Genomic DNA, 16,512 nt, shown 5'->3' with positions numbered 1-16,512 from the left:
ATATTTTGCGAAAGTCTAAAACGAACGGAATACCTGCGGATATAAACACATCTTCGGAACAATGCCCTACGATAAATATTTAAACGAATTCTGTGATATTATCGATACCTATGGCGGTCGTGATAAGGTAATGCAAAAAACGAAAGAGTTCAATCACTGGCTAATCTAAATAACCATTGTAGACATAGGAAGATTATGGCGATTGTGGATTTGTTGTTACCAGCCCACTTCCATGTCCGACGCAATCATCGTTAATTCACTTTCGTTTGTCGATTTCGATTGCCGCCATTCGTTCATTGGGTTGGTTCGTTCGTTGCCATTGCCAACAAACATAGAAAATCAATTAGATTTAATTGATTCCGGCAAAAAGTAATTGCAAAAAAAAAGTTTGACGGAGGAGAAGAGTTGGATGATGTTGTTGGTCATTTATTTCAAAAATTGAATTGTGTGGTTATTGTTGTTCGCGTGTGTTTACATGGAACGAGCGGCGCAACACGGCATAGCAGGTGGTTGTTACTTACAGTCGGTCAGTCCGTCATCTGAGTAAACTGCATTGTTGGCAATGTCAGTGGTTCGCGTTTCCCAGTCAATCGTCTTTTATTTTAATAGAAGTTGTTAAACTAGTCTCCACCTTTTTTTCTGGTTCCCCCATTCTCCAATATTGACTGAGTGACATGAATGCCACATTTGAAAGAAAACAACAGGTTTTCTTTATTATGAAGCAGTGTGCTGTATATTGTTGTTATTATTTTTACGTGAAAACGATCGTATTGCATTGCCTAGGCTAGCTGATTATCGTTTGACATTGTTGTGATATTGTTCACGATCATGATGAGGGAGTACGAACAACGAAATGGTTTATGACCAAAATGAAACAACAACTATCAAACTTATTCAAACATTCAAATTACTTTTTGAAATTTGGACCTTGCATTCCTCATTTCCTCAGTGTAAAGAAATGGTATTTCTTTCAAGACATATATAGGGTAAACGCACCAAATTCAGACATGTACCAATATCTGTTTTATATAACTTCAAATAACTAAAAGAATCCTAAAACTAAATATGAAAAATTCCTTGAATAATCTTCAATAACACTGCAACCTATTTCTGTATAAAATTTAATCAAGCTAAGTACATTCAGTCAAAATTAGACATTTGGTCAATGAGGTGCCAACACTAGTCAAAATTGAGCTACAAATTAATTTTATAATAACATGCAAACGGACTATCCGATTTTAACGAATCTTTGTACAACCTATTATCTTTACCAAGCCTAGATCAAGTTTGAAGATGCAACCCATTGGTCCACTTTTTCTGGTAGCTCCCCCGCAGAGGTTAAAAAATTTCAATATTCATATTCCCCCACAGAGGGTCACAATTTTTAATGTTTATAAATCCAATATCAGGCGATTGGAATGTCCGATTTGAACTGAACTTTTTTTTTTTATAATATACAAATTTAAATTCTTATATTTTATACAATGCTGTTTATTACTAAATATTGAATATGTGATATTAATACACTTACTTGAGTAGTTAGCCACTTGCCAAATATTGAAATATATTATTATTTTTAGAATAATACCTTCTAAGATATCATTAAGAAATCTTGTTAAATGGAGTAGTATAGTTTGCAATTTAAATGAAATCGGCCTTAATGGCTTCAAATTGCATTTTTGGAATAAATAAATAAATAAAAATAAATAAATAAACTTTGTACAACCTATTATCTTACCAAGCCAATATCAAGATGGAAAATAGGACTCATCAGTCCACTCCTTCTGGTATCTCACTCGCAAAGGGATAAAATTTTTAATATTTATGAATCCAATATCAGGCGAATAGAATGTCCGATTTGAACCAAACTTAGCACAACCTATTATCTTAACCAACCTAGATCAATTTCGAAGATGGGACCCTTTGGTCCACCCCTTGTAGTTCCTCCCCCACATATAGTCAACATTCTCAATAATTATAAATCCAATATCAGTCGAACGGATTTTAACCAAGATTTGAACAACCTGTTATCTTTACAAAGTCTAGATCAAGTCCGAATATGGGACCCATTGATCTACTCCTTCTGGTACCTCCCAAATAATCAACATTTTCAATTCTAAATCCAATATTATGCACAACCTATTATCTTGACCAAGCCTAGATCAAGTCCGAAGGTGGGACCCGTCTGCCCTCTCCCTTGGTACCTCTTACAAAAAGAGTCAATATTATCTATTTGATCAACATAAAATCGGAAACATCTTTAATTAAACATATACCTTGTACAAACGAATAATAAAACCTGTGTATAACTCCGATGACCGCCTTCGCAATCCATAGGTTCTAAGTATTTAATTTCAAATAGACCAGAATCGACACTTGCAACTTTCTAAGCAACTATGCTGCTGCTCTCTATGATTCTGTTTTGAATTTTTTCCCCATGTCACTTTTTATACCTCTCTCTTCTAAGAACTCAACAACTACTACTCCTTTGTAGTTTGATAATTCTCAATTACATTGCCTCACTAAACCTAAATTAATTACTTGCTACAAACCGCCGACCTCTTCCCATACGAATTTAAAATTGTTTTCTTTTTTTGTTAATTCTTTAATTAAATTAAGGCAATTTACACCATTAAACTATGCTGATTATTCTGTGTGTGTTTTGCCATAGAAAACACGATTATCGAACGCATAGTAAAACTTGTCACTCAATTCATCACAGATGACAACGACGACTAGTCACGCGATTTAATTATTTATTGAATAATTGAACTGAAATTTCTTTGGGTTATATTGACACAGGTTATATTTTTGTCGTTTTTCTTGTTTCAATTGAACAACCTAAACAATGGATTATCTAATGTTTTGTTTTTGGACAAAATGACGAATAGAATAGATGGACACTTGTAGAAAGTGACAATGTATTTGGTATAAATTACAAATTAAATGCATTTTAATTGATTTGGTAATTATACATATTTATATTTGTATTAAAGGGGATTTTTATTTACGTTTGAATGTTTAACTGTTGTGTTGTTGCTGGTATTGAAGTCAATGTTGACCTTACGAGCTGGGCTAGGTTCTCAAATATGCAAATATATGGAATTTTGATGAGGGTCATAATAATTTTCATAATTAAATCGATATTATCAACAAAATTGCAATTTAATTAAAATCGGCCTATGATGCTTCAAATTCCATTTTTGAAATAAAAAATGAATTTGACTTAATTCGTGTAAAAGGGTGGGGAACGAGTCACATAAAGGAGGCTGTGACTATATTTGCCTGTTCCCTTGTCATTTTCATTTATTTTTCTCCTTTATGCCTTTCTTCCATATGTTGTAAGTACAGTTGATTTTTTCGGAGTAATTAATTTTTAAAGTGTAGAAGATTCGACTTTAGTATTAAGTCATCTCTTCTAGTACTATGTTATTGTTTTTAGGCTTTGTAAAATATCTTCAAAGTATCGGAAATTAAAAATTCGAACGAGATTAAACTAGTATTAATAATTTTGCACTAAAATTGGCCTATGAACTTTTTCTGGCATTGATTTGATTTACAAATTAAAAATAATAATAATAAAATATATATTCTAATTCGATCTAATCGAATTAAGATAGATCGCCAAAATTTTGCATAGACTCGTCTTTTGTCTGCGGGCAGATCAAGTTCGAAAATGGGTTATGTCGGTCCACGTTTAGGCATAGCTCCCATATAAGGGTACCTCCCTTATTTTAGAGTTCTTGAGCTCGTTTTTCAACCGAATTCGCTGAAATTTGGTACATTGTGTTCTTATAGGGTACCAAATATTTTCACAAGAAATTATAAATATAGGGGTTCCATACAACGGAACCCCTCTAATTTTCAGTTTTTGAAGGTTTTCATAGCATTTTTCGACCGAATTGGCTGTAATTTAGTCTTTAAAGTTCTTATTGGGTAGCAAATCTCTCCACTAAAAATTATGAATATAGCCCATTTTTTTCTCGTAGCCCCCACATAAGGGTTCCCCCAATTTTTGGTATTTTGAGCGCGTATTTCTACCAAATTCAAAGTAATTTTGTATTTTGTAGCCGTATATGGTTACAAATCGCCCTACCAAAAATGTTGTATATTCACCCCCTTTTAGGGATAGTCCCCATATAAACCCCTTTTTTATTATATCCTTCACCACACTGTGGTACAGGGTGTTATGTCTTTGTGCATATGTTTGTAACAGGCAAAGGAAACGAGATAGACACATGGTTCCTTTTGGGAATATACATAGAATCCGTCCGTCTGTCTGTCCACGTTAAATTGTAAACAAAGTACAGGTCGCATTTATGATTCGAATTGGATGAAATTTAGCACAGCTCATTTATTTGGCCCAAGGACGAATGATTTGTTCTAAGTTTCGTGAAGATCGGTTCAGATTTTGATGTAGCTCCCATATATATTCCGTCCGATGTAGGGTAAATGGTACACCAAAGTCCCTATATATCTTTCGATGTGCTCGAAATTTGGCTCAGATTATGTCTAGAATGATGTGTATTAAGTATCGAGAAAATCGGCGAAGGTTCAAATAAAGCTCCCATATATATTTTCGTCTGATTTGATGTAAATGGTGAACCATAGACACAAAATTAAGCCGTGTGGGACAAAATTTACACAACGTACTGAAGTTACTACCGTGTGTCATGTTTCGTAAGAATCGGTTCAGATTTGGAGCTCCCATATATAGTTTCGTTCGATTTTAAGTCACAAAATGTTGCACAACGTACCGAAGTTAGAGTAGTCTAACGTGTGCCATGTTTTTTAAATCGGTTCAGAGTTGGATACCTCCTGAAGGAAAGAATTGAGATACAAAACTAAAATACTGGGTTTGAAATTGGCATATATCGGACATTAATTAGTCATAGCCCTCATATATGATAATCCCAAATATTGACTAATTAGTATACTATGTTATCAATATTGGTTCCCCTTTAGGCATAGCCTCATATAACTTTGCAATCTAAATTGCAGTAGTTTGAGGTTTGTATACTCTACCATGAGTTAATTAGTATCAGTACACTCTTTGGGGTTTTCATATTTTATGAAAAATCCTTAAGAAAACTTAACAATTTTTCCACTTTTTTTTTTTTTTGGAAACATAAAAATATTTTGTAAATTGTTTATAAAGTGAAATATTTTCTTTTATACCAAAAACCGACAGATAACAACAATGTAAACATTTCAAACCCCACACCTCCCAGTAATAAAAACAAAAACAACATTATCAGATTGAAAAGTATGCAACATCAATTCACCAACCAACCCACTTTGTCAAGACAAATAGTTAATTGTTATGACTGACTGACGGACTATTGACGTTAACAAAAAACTATAGAAAAACAATCTAAGATAAAAATAACATACAGTCCCGTACTTAACAGACAGGCCAATGACAATAAAAGACATTACGTGAAATTCACTTTTATCGCAGTTTTTTGAATTGGTTGTCATTCTTTTTTTGTTACAAACAATTATAAGGGTGGGCCGATGATGAAATACTTCACATTATATAGGCAATTTGTTTATTTTTGCGGAAAAGTCGTGGAATTATTTTATGGGGTGTGACTACATTTTTATTAGGGCGTATAATTATTTCGTCATTAGAGAATTTGTGAAACACTTCTATTAGATTTCAAACCTCTGCCACATGATCTGTACTGGTATATGATTTATTTAATTCTTTGAAATAGGATGGTTTATTTCATCTGGTTTTGCTGAACATTCTGTTATAATGGTCCAGGGATCCATGTAGGAAAACTTATGACTTCCGAAATAATGCAGCCGATCTCTTTGGACACCTTTGGGTTAATTTTTATGATAGGTTCCTTTTCTAAATTTAGAATTTTATATTAGCCTAAAGTTTGGGAGACTCCTCAATTTAAAAATGACAATGACTTTGCAAACTTTTGATTTTGGAAATTTCAACCTAATTATTATATAGTAATACTGATGATCATAATAATCAAATATAATAAAAAAATTCCCGCATATAAAACAATACTCGGTCATTAATATTAGATAAGAAATGTTGATGCGAATATTATAAATTAACTCATCATTGAGATTTGTTATGAAAATAGAATGTTGAAAAATGTATAATTGAATAATTCATTGTTATGTTAATTGGATTTGGATCGGCCTGTTTATACTCTCCACCATCAATCAGGACTTTTATATGGGTGCTATGACATGGTTAATTGTTGACAGATAAAAAGAAAAACATCAAATTACAGAGTCTAAGATTGGAACATTGAGCCAGAACCTCGAACATACCGATATCCTCAAAATACAAAAAATGGATTATATTGGGACTATACCAAGGCGAGTACAGCTATTGATATTTTTATGGGAAAAATTTACACCCAATGAGAATCCGAACTATCTGATTAAAAAAAACATATCTAAAATTCCCAAAATACGGAATTATGATAGGTGCAGCTATATAAGGGTTACTTTCAATATAAATAATTTTCTTTAATATAAAATTACAAAAATTTTGATTAAACGTGTCAAAATTCACAAAAACATCGATATTTTGGAGGTACCGTTATATGAGGGTCATCGCAAAAATGGTCCAATCCAATGATAATTCAATATACATACTAAATTATAGCCAATTTTGTTGAAAACGTGTTCGAACTCCCCACAATATCGAAATTGGGGAGGTACTATTAGACTAAAACGGCATTTACATTAGAACTTTTTACAAGGTTAACACACTATATGAGGATTTATATGAAAAATATACAATGGAATTGACAATTGATACCCATTTGGTTAACGAAATCTGCTACAATGTAAACGTACTATAATATTTTTGGTAGGAAGATTTGCTTTCCCAATGAGATCCGAAAAAATATAAATTTACAACAATTATAGTTCAAGAAAAAATTCCGAAAATTGGAAAGAACGTTTTTATTGGAGCTACCTCTAGTGATAATTTGTTGTAGGAAGATTTTGTACCCAATGTGAATTGCAAATATAAAATTACAGCTAATTTAAAATTACAGGAAATCCAAATAAAAATGTTAAATCGCACGATATATAGACGGCCAATTCTGGCCTCCAAAACATGAACCGACACAGCCGGGAAATGATTGGCGCAGCAATTGAAATGTTTCTCTGGATGCCCTCCACTTTTTTTCTAATCCAAGCGAACAATAAACTCATGTCACTATACTGAACACCATTGACTGTTTTCAATGATGTTTATTTTCATAAAAAAGGTCCAATAATTCCTCCAGCCCAAAAACCACAACACACAGTGACACATTGAGGATGCATTTGCTTCTCGTGAATCACTCGAGGATTTTTCTTCCTTGTGACTCGATATGCCGAGTTTTTGTGGTCCTGTACCGTGGGAATCTGTATTCGCATCCTTTCAACGGGGCCAGCCACAGTAATCAATATGGAGTTTCCTACTCGTCTTCAAAGGGTAGTCCCTTGTGTACTTCCTCACGGCTCTTAGTTATTTACTGATCAAAAGCTTACCGTTGGCAAAATCAAATCGTCCTTCGATACGTTGTCGGCAGACAATTTTCACTTTTGATTTCTTTGTCTTCGGTGGTTAATTGCGTCAGAGGCCCTGTCTTATCGATCGAGGCAGAGACGGGAGCTTCGGCACTCGAATCCCTCCGCATCCCTCTGTTTCATATCTGACGATCTTCCTCATCCGTCATTGGGGTATGTCCTCCGGAATGCATTCCTGCCTCTGGCGAAAACTGTCATATTTCTCCATTAGGTTGATTCCAGCCCGATCGGTTCAGCCAAATCAAATTGTACCGAATTTAGAACCATTTAGTATATATACATAAGTACGAGTTTAGAAAACTTCCCACATAGCCCTATTTTACAATCCAACTTAATTCCAAATTTCAGGATTTAGATCTATCGGAACACCAAAATCCAAATTTTGGTGGTAGCGCGTGCTGAGTGCGATGGTGCTGAGTCCTATTGGAATGTCCAAGGTCTGCGGCCAAAATGTTTGCGTGCACAAGTCTTTAATACACCCTCTAGAATACAGGATGAGATGAAAAAACTGCAACTGTCATTTCTAAGCCTCTCGTCCGACAGCTGTTAAAATTATTCCAGTGACAGCTCATTTTACAAGCGTACAAAAGCATTTTGGCGAGAATTTTCCAGAAAAAAGTTATTTCTGATGGAATTCAAGCGTCATAGTTTGATTTCTTTATATTTGGATGGAAAACCACAAGTGGCTATCGTTAGAGCGCTCCGGCATTTAAATGTAAATAAATTTTCTGTGGCTCGTACCATCGTTCGCTACCGTGATACTGGTAGCGTAGCCCGACGCCAAGGAAGTGGACGGAAAAAACCGGCAACATCGGCAGAAATGGTTCGAAAAGTAAAGAAGCGAATTGATCGAAAACCGCGTCGAAGTGGCCGAAAAATGGCCCGTGAGCCGGCAACATCGGCAGAAATGGTTCGAAAAGTAAAGAAGCGAATTGATCGAAAACCGCGTCGAAGTGGCCGAAAAATGGCCCGTGAGCTGAACATATCGCAATATTCCATTCGGCAAATATTGAAAAATTATCTCGGGGTAAAGCCATTGAAATTCCAAAAAGTGCAAGAACTTACACCACAACAGAAAGAAAATAGACAGCTAAAGAGTTGCTTCGCTTGACCGAAAGTGGTGAACTGCCGAATTTGGTGTTCTCCGATGAGAAAACATTCTGTGTCCTGCAGTTTTTAAACAAACAAAATGATCGTATTTACTTGCCAAAGAGGTCAGCTAAAAATGTGCAAGTTCGGTTGGCCACCAGAACTTAAACGCCGGCCATGGTGATGGTGTGGTCCGCCATAACAGCCGATGGTCGCTCTCCGCTCGTATTAATCAACCGTGGCATCAGAATAAATGCCGAATATTATCGCTAACATATATTTCCAAAACTAACTAATCCTATACTCCGACGGTAATATTTATTTGAAATCCAAGGATTCCAGCTCCATGTATACGTAGCTTACAAAATCACCTCCTTATATCGACCCTACTTCTCAATTCCAAATTTAATTCGCATTCCAAATTTTAATTATTAGTTCTATTCATTACATGTTACGAAATTTTACCAAAAGTACGTTTTATTACATTTCACTACTTTTCGGATACTTATAGTTCTAATAATTATAGTTCTTTGGTACATCTGTCCATGTATGGAATAAAATCTTTTCTGATCGCTCTAGATTCGAAAATCGCAAAATTTTACACAATGGGATTTGTCCAACGAATAAGTACGGGTGTTTTGATTTTGATCGGCAAATATATAGAGGGTCAAATACAACAAGCGTTTATATTTACTCCGGACTATTTACAGAGCTCTAAATATTTTGATATTATCATATATTACCATTTGTCTTTATGACCTATTTAAAATATTTTATTAGAACTTTGACAGAAATTAAATATTAACTATTATTAAAATTTAATTTCAGGTAATGAAAGCTTTGTGTTATGGATCCAAATTAATAGCTGGCTATTATGGTGATCGTAAACCTGAATTGGCGAAGCGTTATGCTATTGCCAGTTCGAGGATATCTGGGGCAAGAGCTACATTGCGTTTAATTGATGATATACCCATGATACAGTATGCCCTGGAATATGGCTTGGGTAAAGGGGTAAGTGTAATAAAATACTCAACTCTATTTTAAATTGGAACTAATATTGCTATTACTTTTTATTATTTTTGTAGGAATCAGATAGCATTATGGCTGTGCTGGGTGTGGCAGCCAACATTGTTGATTTACTCTATTATCCTGTAGAGAAAATCTGTTGGTTATCCGAACACAAAATCGTTGATATTAAAAATGCCGATTATTGGGATAATGTCAATACGATATTTTGGGTTGTGGGTGTCTATTTGAATTTGATGAGGTAAAGGATTTGCTTCTATTTTCTTAAAACTTCCTTAAACTAATTTCTTGTTTATATTACAGAAACATACGCAGCTTTGGTTTAAATCAACAAAAAATAAATACCATCAAGGAAACAAAGTAGGTGTAATAAAATTTCATTGTTAAGATTTTTTCTAATACCCATTATTTGTTTATTAACAGAGACAATCCCGACATGGAGAAAATGTTAAAGAAACATCGTATCGAAATGTTAACATTGCTGCGTTTAACCCTCGATTTTATACATGCCGGTAGCTATTTGCCCAAGGGTTATCTCTGGGGTGGTAAATTGTCGACATTCCAAATTGGTGCCATTGGTACAACCTCAGCAGCGATAGGAATTTATCAAATCTTTGCCAAACGGAGACTTAATAAATAGGAATGCAGAAAATATTTAATTTGTTTTTTTTTTGTTTTGCTAATTTTGAAGTCTTTATTAACTTCAATATTTATGATTAAAATTTTTGTTTGTTTTTTGAGACTGCATTATATTGTGGGCATATATTGTGTGTTTGTTTTCTGTTTATTTGTGTTGTATAGTGCAATTTTATTGTCACAGATATTTAAATATTTTGTATTGCTTAGTTCCTAAGTTTCAAATTTTGTTGAAAAGAAAAAACAATATATATGGATGAGATTTGTATGTATGTATATTGTGAATGTTGTATAATAAAAATTTAGATAATTTTTTATATAAATATGTGTATTGTTTTTGTATTTTAATATATACTTGTATAGACTAATTTTTATTCTGAGTGGATGAAGTAATCTAATGACAGTAAATTAAAAAATATATATTAATAATTACAGAATGAATGCAAACAATAATTGGTTTTTCCGATAATGGAAAGATAAAAGATTGCGACATATAATATATATATATATATATATCATTATTCACTTTGCTAACACTATAAAAAACGGACTAATATATCAAATATTGGGGATACTAAAAGTCGAAGTCGACTTTTGATCTTTGAGAAAATCGAAAAGTCGACTTTTCAAAATCGACTTTCGGTTTTCTTCATAAATACTTGGTTTATTATCACAAAGCCGAAATTGCCCAAAAATTTCAACATTCCAGGACTTTATTGCATCTGTTGACAACAACTTTTATAAAAAATAATTTTTTCGTCGATTTTGCTTTAATTAGTAAAATTCGAAAATCGATTTTGACAAAATCGAAAGATCGAAAAGTCGACTTTTTAGCCAACGACAAAAGTCTAAAAATCGACTTTTTGGCCAGAGGCAAAAATCGAAAAGTCGACTTTTGCGCTCAACTCCGTATCCGTTATTAATCGCTGTTGTTGTTGTAGCAACTGTGTACATGTTTGTTGTATTTCAATTATTCTGGTTCTGACTCCTCTGTTTCCAGGAAGGTTGCAATCGGCTGTGTCCAAAGAGATTCCGAAGACAGATGAGTGGGTTTATCAGGGCAGTTAAAGAGATGTAGCGTATCGTGAGGTCCAAGTCCACATGCAGGGCATGCGTTTCGTACCGCGCTGTCAATTCGGGCCCAATACGAATTGAGGCGGCTGCACCATCCTGATTGGGCTAAAACCACTATCATTTGTCTAGGCAGCTTTCGCTCTTCTGCTTCACATGGTATTGGTCCATTGCCTGGGTCACTGCTTCCGTGTGATTGCTGGTAATTTCTGCTCGATAAGCCTGTTGACCTAGGGGTTCTCTTTTGTACCGTTGGACCCCTCTGTCTCTCAAGATCATGTAGGTCTCTCCTTACGTGCCTGGGTGGGGGAATTCTATCCATAAGATTGTGGCATGGATGATTCCTGCGATAACACCCAACGCCATAATCGTACAATCATTCGCATACAGTACGATCTCTATGCCGTCCGGTGGTTGTGGAATTTCAGAAAGGTAGGGGTTAAACAGTTTCGGAGATATGACCGCACCATGGGGAACTCCGTGTTTCACTCTACGGGGTTTAGATTTTTGTTTTTGTGCCTGGGTGGGGGAATTCTATCCATAAGATTGTGGCATGGATGATTCCTGCGATAACACCCAACGCCATGATCGTACAATCATCCGCATACAGTACGATCTCTATGCCGTCCGGTGGTTGTGGAATTTCAGAAAGGTAGGGGTTAAACAGTTTCGGAGACATGACTCCCTGTTTCACTCTACGGGGCTTAGATTTTTGTTTTTGAATTCCACATATGACTAGCGACCACACATGTTATCCATCGTTTCAAACTAGGCAGGAGGTTGGTCTTCTCTATGTCCTCGAACAGCTTGGCGTGATTGACAGTATCGAAGGCTTTCGATAAGTCAAGAGCCACCAAGACTGGCCTGTCGCACGGCCTGTTTTAGTTAAGTCCTTTGCTTACATGTGTGGTTATGGTGTGTAATGCTGTAGTTGTGCTGTGCATCCTCCGGAATCCATGTTGATGCTGAGGGACTGGAAATCTAATTCTCATCAGAGGGAGGGGTAGTGACTCAAGCGTCTTTGCTACTGGAGACAGAAGGGAAATCGGCCTGTACGATTTACCTCTGCTGGAATCCTTGCCTGGCCAGCAGGTATATGGCGAGCGGTTGCAGCAGTGATTATGTCTCGGAATTTCCTCTCAGCTACCCGAATTTCCTCTAGCTCTCTGAAGCGGCGATTGGTTAAATCTCTGAAACCTTGCCAATCAGCTTTACCATGGTTCAGGAAAGTTCGGCGTTCAGAGGTTATGAAATCGGGTGGTCTATTTACAGAGACGATGATGGGAAGGTGGTCTGAAGCAAGAGAAATGACGGGCTGCCAGATTACGTATTTTATCAGACCTGGTGATGGTGATGTCCGGCGAGCTGTGGCAATCTCCTCTTATTCTCGTGGGGGCATCCTCATTACCGTGCAAAATCTGGAGCTGTCAATTTGCTCTGGCAGCGCTGTACCCCTCTGTTTATTCCCGGACTATCAGGCTTGTGGAATAATTGTTGGGAGGGGTGAGATGCATGATGGCTACCAATATCGCGTGATGTTGGTGGCCACTTTTGCATTGTATCCCCTTTCAGCAATTGTTTCATTGTAGAGAGCCTGCATGTTAGTCCTAATGGTAGTAGCTTTGGCTATGAAGCTGGGCAGAGGCTATAGTCTGTGAGTGACCAGTCTTGAACTGTTTGGGGTTCTACTGGTAATAGCTTTGGTTATGAACCTGACCGAAGGTTTCGGTAGCACGGGTGTCAGGGCCCCTAGGTCTGCTGATCTAGCCTGGCAGTTGGCGTTGGCCCTTCGGGGAGCATCGTGCTGGATGTGGTTTATACCCAAATCGCGGGTAGAGCTGTGGCTCGATGTGGAGTTGCATTACAATCGGGTGCCTGACCCATAGAAAGGAAGGAGTTTTAGATGGGCTCCGCTCCTCATCCAAGGAGGTGATCGCGTTCAAATACGTGTGATCGATTGGTACCTGCATTTCGGTGTGGGGGCGTTGGTTGACGCTTTGTATTAACTGGTGTTTACAGCACCGTGGGGTAAGACCGCAAGGTAGGTACCCACGTACTCTAAGCATCTCTGTACCCCTCTGGTCATACTACTACTACATGTTATTTATTGTGATTTCAACAGACGGACGGACATGTCTAAATGCACATAGAATTCTATTCTGAGCAAGAGTATAGACTTCATGGGGTCTCAGTTGAATATTTCGAGGTGTTGCAAGCGAAATGAAAATTTTAATATACAATACAACTTGTGGTGGAGGGTATATTGCAATGAATGTTGTTACTGCAGAACTTTGAAGGCCGTGGTTCAATAATACTTACTTTTTTGGATTAAAAACTAATTAAAAAATAACTTGTATTTAGTTTTTGTTTTTGGTTTGAAATGCTTTATTTATTTTGATTATATGATTTGTTGTTGTTATTATTATTAATATTTTTGGTTTTGTGTGTGTTTCTTTTTTTACATTTTCTTGTTGTTTTTGAAAAACTTAAATATTCATTCTTAGGCTTTTATATTGTCATTATACATTTTAAAAATGATTTGGTTTTTCATTTATTTGTTATTTTTTTAATTTGCTAGTGGATCAAAAATGTTGCTATTGCTTTGTTGCTATTTTGTTGTTGCTGTTGATTTTGTTTGAAAATCTTAAAAATAAAATTAATAAAATTCTAGTTGTTTTCCATTTTGTTTTTGGTATTCTCGGTTGTTATTGTGTTACTTTTTGGTTGGCATTCTGTTTGTCTGTCTGTCAGTTTATTTATTTTTTTAATTAAATATTTTTTGTTTGCTAAAACATAAAAAATACGTACTGTTAGTTATTATCTGATGATTTTAAAACTTAATACAACAATAATTTAAAAACAATTTAAATTCCCTAGTTTTTTTTTGTTTTGAAAAATTTCACAATATTTTTTTTTTCAAAGTTCTTTTTAGTTAATTTTTTTTAAATATTTTTTTTGTGTCATCCGAACTCATAATAAAATCCCATATTAGTTTAAAAGCTAATATGCTGATTAATATATATGAGTATTTTTTATTTATTTTGTATGTATATATGTGTGTTTTAGTGTTTTATTTTTTATATTATTAATTAAGTATAGCTCATTGTTATATATTTGTTTAAATATTAAGTATATTTTTCTTCTTCTTCAAAAATGTTCATTAACCTTTACCTATTAAGATTTTTATTTATTTTTATTTGTTATTCATTAAATAAAAGCTCATATATAAATATATAGGTTTTTTTGTATGTATGTGTGTTTGATTTTTTTTTAAATTTTCTCTTGTGATTGTTGTTGTATTGCATGTGTATTTGATTTTTTTTGTTGTCAAATTTTATTAATGTCTTGTATTATAGTATATATATTTTTTTCAATTTTTTTTATTATTTAAATTTATATAAACTTCGTTTCTGTGGGATTTATTTTTAGTTATTGTGTTTTCTTAAAACTTCTTATGCTCCTTTTTGTTGTTGTTGTTTTTTGTGGTCTCGTGATTGTGTTTTAATGATTTTTTTGTTTTGTTTTTATAATTTTTTTAATTATAATAATTATTATTTTAATTAATTATTTTTTTAAATAATTGGTTTTGTATACTGCCTAGCTACATTTGTTGTGGGTCTTTTTGTTTGCATTTTTTATTTTTAAATATATACATATATATTTTAAATATATATATAATAATATTTAATGACATTTTGTAAGCTTCGAAATCTTTTCAAATATTTTTTTAATTATACTAATATGTCATGGCTCATTATAAGCCTCGAAATTCTTTATAAAATCACATTAAAAACAGTGTTAAATTTCGAAACCTTTTAAAACTCTTTATCAAATGAGATAAAAATATTGACTTCTAAAAACGTTTAAAATTCTAAAAATTTGTAGGAACAAATAAATTTGTAGAACAATGAATTAAACTAAGGCGAATATGTTATAAGAATTGTTTCAAAGTTTTAAAATTTTGTTTCAAATTATTTTAAACACTTATTTTTTTAATTACCCCTCTTCCCTGGAATTTGAGGAAATTCGTCAATTTATTTTTTTTTACTTAGGCCCTTTCTGGAAATCTCTCATTCTATTGTATGATTTCTTCATTCAAATATATATTTTTTTATTTAATTTTTTATTCTGTTTTTTGTTCAGCCTTAAAGTAGTGGTGTGAATACCTTTGTTTTTTTATTGTTGTTCTTGTTTTTTTTTTAATTCTTATTTTTGAAGCATGTATGTAAATATGTTATTCATATATATGTTTGTATTAATTTCTGTATGTATATATATGTATAATTTCTTTATAGATATTTTTTTTTGTTTCAAAAATACATAATCAATTTGAAACATTTCTATATCTAAATATGTTTTGTTGTTTTGTATTAAATATATTTTTATATATTTTTTATTAAATTTCTTTGTAAAAAAACGTAAAATTGCTATGCATTTTCTTCTATTGATTGTTAAGGTTATGTTGTTTTTGGGGGATTGTTTGTATTAGAACTAACTAAAAGATTACAAAAATAATTTATTAGATATACTTTTATTTAATACCGACAGAACAAAAATATTGGATAATTTTATACCCTATTCCGGACCGAGTACTACGAATATTATGTACAAGCTTGGCTTTGTAGCTCTCATATATATATATATATATATAAATATATATTATCATTTTTAGATATCCGGCCTTCGGCCGGCCATTTAAGACTTTCTCCTACGGACAGATGGAAAATTCAGCTACGCTATCGAAAATTTCTTTTATATTAACATGTTTTTCTAAATAGCCACCAATATTACCATCATCGATCCATTAATGACGAAATTATGAGCATATGGGTTCCGGAACTTCAGAGGTTCATATCTCTAAGTATTGAAAAATACTGCCAATGTTGAATTTCATGGCATAATTTATATATAACTAGCAGACCCGAAAACGTTGTTTGCCGTATCAGAATTGCATCAATTTTGGTTTTAAAAAAAAAAATTAACGAATTCATGAAAAATATATTTCAGAAACTATTACCATTTAAATTATGTCAAATTCCGCAATAAAAAAATACGCATAATATTTTCCTCACAACGGTAAACCTTCATTTACTGATGAATTGTTAAATATTAAATTAATCCAGTATGTAT

The 16,512-nt window shown here is 33.7% G+C and overlaps 1 protein-coding gene across 1 annotated transcript; it reads left to right on the top strand.

The window, feature by feature from the left end:
• The first annotated feature begins 61 nt into the window (after positions 1-61).
• LOC133324562 (peroxisomal membrane protein 11C-like) lies at positions 62-10,315 on the top strand. The gene is made up of 5 exons (XM_061533406.1): positions 62-127; positions 9,478-9,660; positions 9,735-9,916; positions 9,979-10,035; positions 10,099-10,315. Exons 1-5 carry the CDS (start codon positions 62-64, stop codon positions 10,313-10,315), a joined length of 705 nt encoding a protein of 234 aa, XP_061389390.1.
• The last annotated feature ends 6,197 nt before the right edge of the window (positions 10,316-16,512 follow it).

The sequence above is a fragment of the Musca vetustissima genome, unplaced genomic scaffold (genome assembly GCF_032173495.1).
Source record: "Musca vetustissima isolate MV318-11 ecotype Yass unplaced genomic scaffold, APGP_CSIRO_Mvet_v1 utg6429, whole genome shotgun sequence".
Classification (NCBI taxonomy): Eukaryota; Metazoa; Arthropoda; class Insecta; order Diptera; family Muscidae; genus Musca; species Musca vetustissima.
Note: the sequence above shows the minus strand (reverse complement) of the source record. Positions and strands in the feature narration are given on the sequence as shown.